General features: G+C 40.3%; 1 protein-coding gene across 3 annotated transcripts in view; it reads right to left on the minus strand.

The window, feature by feature from the left end:
- The window catches only part of ECI2 (enoyl-CoA delta isomerase 2), a 28,835-nt gene that overhangs the window by 9,328 nt on the left and 9,820 nt on the right, over positions 1–9,687 (minus strand). For all 3 annotated transcript variants that reach the window (XM_032424971.1, XM_032424972.1, XM_032424973.1), the window contains 3 exons: positions 8,062–8,131; positions 2,406–2,508; positions 1,211–1,331 (listed from right to left, as the gene is read on the minus strand). In XM_032424971.1, coding sequence (XP_032280862.1) covers positions 1,211–1,331; positions 2,406–2,508; positions 8,062–8,131 — 294 coding nt within the window. The remainder of the gene's footprint in view (positions 1–1,210; positions 1,332–2,405; positions 2,509–8,061; positions 8,132–9,687) is intronic.

Consider the following 9,687-nt stretch of genomic DNA (forward strand, 5'->3'; position numbering starts at 1 on the left):
TAAATAAAATCTTTAAAAAAAAAAAAATGAACTCAAGAGATAAGGGTCTTAAAATATGGTCATGTCTATTGGTAGGGAAAACACCTCCAAACAAAGCTAGGAATCTCTTCAGGGGTAAAAACCAAATGTTTCCACAAGGTTGTAGAGCAGGATATTGTACGACTGCATAAGAAAAAATTACTCTAAGAATCTGATAACCTTATAAGGGGTTATTAGTTCTACAACAGAAGTTCTAAAACAAACGGTCATCACATCTTTGTTCATAATGACAGAACTGGAGACAGCCTAGGGTTCCAGCAGTCAGGGACTGGTTATCTGTGAGTGGTAAGATAAGAAGTGATTTTTAATCGAACCCTTTATGCTTTTCCACATTTTTCAAAATTTTATTCTACTACAGTATATATTAATACTGTAGTGAGAACAGAAATTAAAAATCAATGCAATGCAATGGCGAACACAAGGCTAAACTGTTTTGGCAAGTAACTTGAACTCCAATTTATTTATCTGCAAAAAAGGGAGTGAGGGTAGTTAGTGCTTCAAAGTCCCTTCTTATTCAAAAATTCTAATATTCTTTTTTTTTTTTTTTAAAGATTTTATTTATTTGACAGAGAGAGACACAGCAAGAGAGGGAACACAAGCAGGGGGAGTGGGAGGGAGAAGCAGGCTTCCCGCTGAGCAGGGAGCCCGATGCGGGGCTCGATCCCAGGACCCTGGGATCATGACCTGAGCCGAAGGCAGACGCTTAATGACTGAACCACCCAGGCGCCCCAAAAATTCTAATATTCTAAAATTCTAAATTCCAGAATTTGTTTACTTGGAAAAAAGTATCAAATTATCCACTTGCAGAACATGCAAAAATGCTGTTCACCCTGCCCCCCCGCCCTGATCGCAAGCTTTTAAGATCTCTTATTTTAGATTAATTGGAAAATCAAAATTTGAGTAACTGTTACGTAATTTGATTAGAATATAGAACCGTAATAGTTGAGACAATGTTCACAACAATACTGGTGTTTAGGAAAACCAAAGTTAATAATGAAGGACAAATAAAACAAGTCGAATTAAATTAAGAGTAATTCTTTGGGAAAAAGGGAAATTTAGTCCATTCTACCATAAATCATGCGATCCATTTACTACCAGCCAACAATTAAAGAGAATTCAGAGGACCTCATTTTTACTTCATGACTTTCTACGTTTCTGGGGGCTGACTTACCCTGTCGGACGCATACACAAGATCAAATAGCCCGAGAACGGTGACGGATATTCCCACAGCTGGACCATTGACCACTGCAACCAGAGGCTTAGGAAAATCTATGAAACAGTCTACAAAATTCCTACAGAAATGGAAATACAAAAGCATAGTTAAATGAGCTGGAGGGGATTATGCTAAGTGAAATAAATCAAGCAGAGAAAGACAATTATCATATGGTTTCACTCATATATGGAACATAAGGAATAGCGTGGAGGACCACAGGGAAAGGGAGGGAAAACTGAAGGAGGAGAAATCAGAGAGGGAGACAAACCATGAGAGACTCTGGACTCTGGGAACCAAACTGAGGGTCACAGAAGGGAGGGGGGTGGGGAGATGGGGTAACTGGTGATGGGTATTAAGGAGGGCACGTGTGGTGATGAGCACTGGGTGTTATATGCAACTAATGAATCATTGAATGCTACATCAAAAACTAATGATGATAATAACATGCTGGCTAGTTGAACATAATAATAATAATAATAAAAAGTCCCAACGTGGCATGACTGAAGTACAATAAGGAAGACAGCATGAGTCTGAAATGAACTCTGGCCAGCCTGGATATCCATCTGGATGGCATTTGATGGAAACTCATAGACTGAATCCTCTAAGCTTGACCTTGGTTCAACCGTGTATTCTGGGTAGCCAGGCCAGGGCTATATGTCAGCTGCAGACTTGGGAGATTAGGAAGGCTGGCTGAGCATATACAAGAGCTGCAATATTACAGCTTTGTGGGAATCAGGAACCCGGTAGCGATACATGAGTTAGGAGGAGAGAGGCCTTCATGTCCTCTGTGCTGAAACTACTTCACACGTCCCATTACCAGCAATCATGGAAATCATGCATTCCTCTGGCCAAATGAGAATTGGCTAAATCTCTCTGCTTCGATAGGAGAGAACTTTTTTTTTTTTCAACTGTAGTTGACTTTTATGCTTTCTGATCGAATCTCATGTAGAGCAGCAGGATGAATGGGTAGCAGAAGTTAAAGTGATAGAATAAATGCCCACATATTGATAGAGGTGGTCTGGAGAAATATGCTTGTCCAAAGCCACATTAATGACACTGACACAAAGAAGCATTTATCTTACTTCTGCTGCACTAAATACCACTTTGAGGAATATGAACGAGTCCGCTGGGATCAGACAAATGTCACTCTTACCTCAGTAAAATGGCACCATTTTTAGCTTTCTCCTCTACTCCACCAGGGGGAATATCAGTGAAATTGGTCAGATCATTTCCACTAGAGTAATAATCACCACTTCCTGTAAATAAAATCAACAGATTCACCATTCATTCATTCTGTCCATTACTGAGTATCTGCTATGTGCCAGGCTCTCTAGCAAGCACTGGAAATACACTGGTGAACCAGCCATGGCTCTTGCCCTAATTTACAGACAGGTGAGTAAGCTGGACATTGATTTAAAAACATACAAACAAATGTAGGTAATGCAACTCTGATACAAAGGGAAAGTACTCGATGATGATATGAGAGTGTGTAACAGGGGATTTGTTCTAACCTGGAGGTTTAGGGAGGGATGTTTCTAAGGAAGGAACAACTGAACTGAGATATGAAGGACAGGCAAAGTTAGCTAGAAGAAGAAGGGTAGGAAGAATTCATGCAGAGGGAACAGCATGTGCAAAGGTCCTGTGAAGGGGGGTAACTCTGGCCACTGTGCCAGAGCAGAAAAAGCCAGAGGGGAAACTGGTGTAGGATGAGGACAGGCAGGATGGACCATGTAGGGCTTTGCTGATCCATTAAGAAGTTTTGGCTTTTATTCTAAGAGCCACTGAAAGTGTTTTGTGTTAAAGCATAATTTACAAGAACACCAATTTTAAACACTCAGTTCAATGATTTTTGATGATGGCAAATACCTGCGCGATCACCATCTGAAACAAGATATAGGAACATTCTACCATCCCAGGAAGTTCCCTTAAGCTCCTTTCCAGCCATCCCACCCCACCCTGCCCTGACACAACCACTTTCTGACTTCAATCACCACAGAATATTTTTGCCTATTTTAGAAATTTTATAAATGGAATTCTATAGTATGTACTCTTGTGTCTATATTCTCTTTGCTGAACTGTGTCTTAAAGATTTACCTATATTCTCATATCAGTTCTTCATTCCTTTATATTGCTGAGTAATATTCCATTGTATGACTAGTCAACAATTTGTTTATTCACCTGTTGGTGGACATGAGTTGTTTTTGGCTCCTGTGAATTGGATTACAAATCATTCTGTGGATACATGCTTAATTTATCTGAAGTAATTGCTTAGGAGTGGACTGATATGCCACTGAGCCGGTATATGTTTCACTCCATAAAAAGCTGCCAAACAGTTTTCTGAAGCGATCTCATATTAGAAATGTGTAGAGGTTCTAATTGCTCTGCATCATCACCAATATTTTGTATTGTCTGTCTTTTACACTTGATCTTAGCCAAAAGGCCGAGAAGCGATGTATTGTCTGTTTTTTAGATTTTAGTCATTCCAGTGGGTGAAATATCTCATTGTGATTTTAATTTGCATTTCTTTGAAGCCTAATAATTTTGAGCACCTTTTCATGTACTTATTGGCAATCTGTGTTATCTTCTTTTATGAGGTGTCCAAGTCATTTATCTAGTTTTTAAATCTGGTTGTTGTTGTTATTAATTTCTAAGGAGTTCTTTATATATTCTGAATAATAATCCTTAATCAGATTTATGTATAACAAATATTCCTCCTACCCCAGCCTGTAATACCTATATATTCATTTTCTTACTATTGTCTTTGATAAGCAGATATTTTAAATTCTGATGAAGTCCAAGTTGTAAATTGTTTCTTTTATGGTTAATGCTTTTTGTGTCCTGTCCAAGAAATCTCTGCCCACCTCCAGGTCACAAAGATATTGTTTTCTTCTAGAAGCTTTATGTTTCTGAGTTTTATGCTTACATAACTTTCAAATTAATTTTTGTATAGGGTGTAAGATGGGGTTGAAGTTCATTTCCCCCATATGAATATTTAGTTGCTCTGGCATCATTTGTCACAAGATTTTTCTTTTTCCACTGAATTGTCTTGGTGCCACTGAAGAAGTTTTAAATGGAGGAGGAATGAGATTTTTATTTGGAAAAAGATTCTATTGGATGTAGTGAGATTGGATAAGGCAAGGGAGAGAGGAGGACAAAAGGGAATCAGAAAGATGAGAAAGGGTTTATTTCATTTCAGACAAGAGTCCACGGCGGCTTGGACTAGTGCAAAGGAGACAGAAAAAATGGCTGACTCCAGAGCTACTGATGAAGTGAAGTGGGACATGGGAGGTGAGAGAGGGACAAGAGCAATCATGAATGTTAGGATTCTGGTCTACATCACAGGGCAGATGTGAAACCACTCACTGTCATCTGGAACACTGATAAAGCTCCAGAGAGAAAGATGTGGGAGGTGATACCTATGAGGAAGTGCCAGGTGGGCACATGGGTCGGGAGCCCTGGGGAGTGTCCTGACCAAAGATACCAAGGGAGGAAGCACCAGCATATGGACTTTAGTTGGAGAGTGGGCATGGATGCGGGGTCCAGGGAAAGAGAACAGTGCCCAGAACTAAGCCTTCAGGAACCCTCCCTTTGGATGGCCACGCAGAGGATGAATCTACAAAGGAGATCGGAGACAGCAGATCAGAGGGGCAGGCTGGAAGGGAAGGCAGGGAAGGCAGGGAAGACACAGGTTTAAGATGGGGGAAGAGTCAGATGAAGCCTAAGCAATGTCCCTGGATTTAATGATACAAAGGTCAGGGTGGGGATCTAAGCAAAAGATAGAGACCACACTGGAATGGGCTCAAGGGCAAGTTTTAAAGGAAAAATTCAGAAGACATGTTTGTTTTGTAGTAGGGCTTTAGACAGTTATATCTAGGGAACTGAGAAACAAAGAGCTATATTTGTTATCGGCAGTATTTTAACATAATAAATTTGTTCTTTAATTTTTTCTTACATTACTATCAGGAGCAAATGGTATCATATATAGTATTTTCGATAATTTCATGAGTAATAAAACTTCTTTTCCAAACACACTCTTATGCTGGTCCTCAACGTATATATAAAAAATTAACAGCTGAGCTTTTCTATGGACTCAAAACGGAAGTGATAGATGAGAGAAAAAAAAAGAAAAGTACCTGGGAGCATTCAGGAAAAGAGGTAGAGAGAAAACCACAATCACTAAAGAATGATGTCATTAGAGGCCGTAAAAAGGACAGACACTGTTAAAAATGCAACCAGAGGGGCGCCTGGGTGGCTCAGTTGTTAGGCGTCTGCCTTCGGCTCAGGTCATGATCCCAGGGTCCTGGGATTGAGCCCCACATCGGGCTCCCTGCTCTGCGGGGAGCCTGCTTCTCCCTCACCCTCTGCTTGCCTCTCTGCCTACTTGTGCTCTCCCTCTCTCTCTCTTTGTCAAATAAATAAAGAAAATCTTTAAAAAAAAAAAATGCAACCAGAGTACAGGATTGAGACTAGTGAGCAAAACAACGGAAGACAAGAGTTAAGAACTCGGAGAAAATAAAAGATAATAGTCCCAACAGTCCAGACATTCTCTTCTATAACTAGAATTTCTTTCAAAAAGAACAGACCAATTGAAACAAAAACATTCAGAGATATTATCAAAGAAAACTTAAAACAAGGCCTTACTAATCAGTTTTAACAGGATACATATGTTCTATGAAAAAGTGATAAAGAACGGAAAGTATCCCCTGGTCTTCTAAGGGGAAAAAAAGATCTTATAAAAACAAAATTAATGGTAGCCTCAAACTTCTCCGGGGCGACATCCTATGCTAGAGGACAATGGAGCACTACTTAACAGACCATATACTCGGAAAAGAGGTCTGTGGGGTGTCGGGAAATGCATGCTCCCTTCCTCGACTCTCATAGGGGCAACGAACAGACCCTGTCCAAGGGGAATAATACAAGCTAGAGTTATTGATGGGTACCACACAAAGCTATGAAAGCAATTACTAAAAGCAGGGAAAAAACCTTTCAAACCATGAGAAGTAAAACACACACTAAGGAAAAAACAGACCATGAAGTAAAAAACAGTCAAAGGAAGTATTCTAAGTAGTAACCATGTAAGATGCCAGAGCTAAAAGGTAACAGATCTGTCATATACATAAATCTAAACAGGTAAAGGGGCCTTTACAAAAAAAAAAAAAAAAAAAATTCAGACTGGATCAAAGAGGGAAAATCTAACAATGTGTTCTATGAGACACAGACTGTAAAAAGTAATTCGGAAAGATAGAAAGCTAAAAGGGTGGTAAAGGTTTGCCAGGCAAGTGCAAAGAGTACTGAGGCAGGTGTTATGGCATTAATATTTGACAAGGTTGACTTCAAGACAAAAAGCATTAAGTGAGACAAAAGATGACCATTTTATAATAACGGATAACCATTCACAAGTCTTTTAGTGTCAATAAGATAAAAAGTTGCTTTAAAGCAATTTGTTTTTTTGACATGAAGGAGAAACTGAAAGAAACATAATAGCAATAAATGCCTTTACATTACTTTTTTCAGTCTAAGATTAGAAGACAAAAACAGAAATGGGGGAATCTTAACATAAATTCGAAAGGTCAGTCTAACTGATATATTTTTAACTCTATACCTTAAAAGAATGAACTTATTTTTTGAATAGTTCCTGGATGATATAAAAAATTGGCCATTTTCCAGTTCTTTATCTTCAAGGTAGAGAGTTCAATATGGAGCAATATACATAAAACTTAATAGATTTTTTTTAAAAGATTTTTTATTTATTTATTTGACAGAGACACAGCGAGAGAGGGAACACAAGCAGGGGGAGTGGGAGAGGGAGAAGCAGGCTTCCCGTGGAGTAGGGAGCCCGATGCGGGGCTCCATCCCAGGACCCTGGGATCATGACCCGAGCCGAAGGCAGACGCCCAAGGACAGAGCCACCCAGGCGCCCCACTAAACTTAATAGATTTTTTAAAAAGTAAATCTAGTGGGGCACCTGGGTGGCTCAGTCAGTTAATCATCCAACTCTTGATTTCAGCTCAGGTTATGCTCTCAGGGTTCTGAGATCAAGCCCCACATCGAGCTCCGCCCTGGCTTTGGGAGCCTGCTTAAGATTCGCTCTTTCCCTCCTCCTCTACCCGCCCCCCAAATAAATAAATAAATAAATAGTAAATCTAGTAAAACTGATCATCTCTGATTATAATTCAGTGAAGCCAGGAATCAATAACAGAAATGGAAAACCAAAAACCAACCAAATAAACAACAACAACAAAAACCTTTGTAGAAATTAAAGGAACCATCATTATTGGGGCGCCCAGGCGGCTCAGTTGTTAAGCGTCTGCCTTCGGCTCAGGTCATGATCCCAGAGTCCTGGGATGGAGTCCCGCATCGGGCTCCCTGCTCAGCAGGAAGCCTTCTCTCCCTCTCCCACTCCCCCTTCTTGTGTTCCCTCTCTCGCTGTGTCTCTCTCTGTCAAATAAATAAATAAAATCTTAAAAAAAAAAAAAAAGGGAATTATCATTATCATGTAAAGCTTGGATCAAAGAGGAAATAGAAACCAAAAGTGAAGAATATATAGAAAATAACTATAGTAAAAGCACTATTTATCAAAACTTAACCTTTCAGTGTTCCCATCTATAAAGTAAGAGTAATTATAGGGCCTATCTTCACTGGGTTTGTTGAAAGCAAGCTTAGAAAAAAATAAAAATTAAAAAAAATATTTAAAAAGAATAGAGTATCTCAGTACTGGAAAATATCTCAGAGCTACTCAATTTCCTATCTGGTAGGAAATCCCCCAAAATAGAAATTTAATTATTAAGAAATCCAAGAAAATGTCTCACCTGTAAAAACAGTTATGGTAGAATCATCCTTGCTTGCGGCTTCAAGTGCAAGCATGATTTCCTGATACATCTATGTGAAAGGGGGAAACGAGAAAAAGAAAGGAACTCTGAAAATGACAACCATTGCGTGGGATTCACCAAAAGTCAGTCTGTAAGCCTGTCCTCTGCAAAGCGCTAACTGTTCATGTTGGTTGCATTACATAACCAAAAAGGCAGCCCAAGTTGAAAGGACTTTCATTCGTTTTACAGTTACTTGGTGTGTATCATGTGCCATGTGCACTTGTGGACACTGGGGGATATATCCACCTTTCCCCAAAAGTGAACAAATAAGACCTAGTCCTTGAGCCTTTGGAATTACTAGAGAGGGGGAGCTCTAAAGTGGGTGGAAAGTATGACACGGCAGGCAGACTGGAGGAAGCACTGATGTCTAGCATGGGTAGGACGGGAGGTGGCCAGAGGAAGATTTCCATGAAGCAGTTTGTCAGTTGGGACCTCAAAAAAGAGCACGTGTGTCCCAGGCACTCTGGAAAGTGTTAAAGGCTGGGATTTCAAGACACTCTAATGGTAGCCAAAGACAATAGGTCCAATATTTTAAATCAGCAACGTCTCTGAAAATCTTGGAGGTGTCGTTGTTATAGCTTTTAACACCCTGGTGCCGTTTCTACCTCAGATAAGACATCAGTGTGGGAGAGAATGATGAAGAGGGTTATTTATGGATACACAGACACTGAAAAAAAATATGGACTTGACATAATATGTGAGTAAAGGTGAAATCGTATTCACTGAGGGAGGGAACGAGGAAATAACTCCATTATTATTATGGTTATGATGACGCAGCATGACAGGGTATTTGGCCAGAGCTGGGATTAGGAGATGGATATATTAGGGTTTCGATTTAGGTTTTCCAGCTTATTAGTTATGTGAATTTGAGCAAGTTACTACTTAACCTAATTATTTTATTGTTAGTATTAAAAGTAGGCTCCTTGTGGGATTTAAAGAAACCTCTGTGTGGAAAGGGCTGACACACACTAGGCACTCTGTAAAGCGTAGATGCTATTACTGTCCTCCTCCTCATCACCATCATCACCATCATCACCACCACCATCATCACCACCATCATCACCATCATCACCATCACCATCATCACCACCACCATCATCATCACCATCATAACCATCATCATCATCACCATCACCACCACCATCACCACCATCATCACCACCACCATCATCACTACCACCATCACCACCATCATCATCACCACCACCATCATCACCACCACCATCGTCATCACCACCACCATCACCATCATCACCACCATCATCACCAACATCACCACCACCATCATCATCACCATCATCACCACCACCATCATCACCACCATCATCATCACCATCACCACCACCATCATCATCACCACCATCACCACCACCATCATCATCACCATCACCACCACCATCATCACCACCACCACCATCATCACCACCACCATCACCACCATCATCATCACCACCACCATCATCACCACCATCATCACCACCACCATCACCATCATCACCATCATCACCACCACCATCATCACCATCATCACCACCATCATCATCACCACCACCACCATCATCACCA

This window comes from Phoca vitulina, unplaced genomic scaffold (genome assembly GCF_004348235.1).
Source record: "Phoca vitulina isolate PV1807 unplaced genomic scaffold, GSC_HSeal_1.0 scaffold31, whole genome shotgun sequence".
Lineage (NCBI taxonomy): Eukaryota > Metazoa > Chordata > Mammalia > Carnivora > Phocidae > Phoca > Phoca vitulina.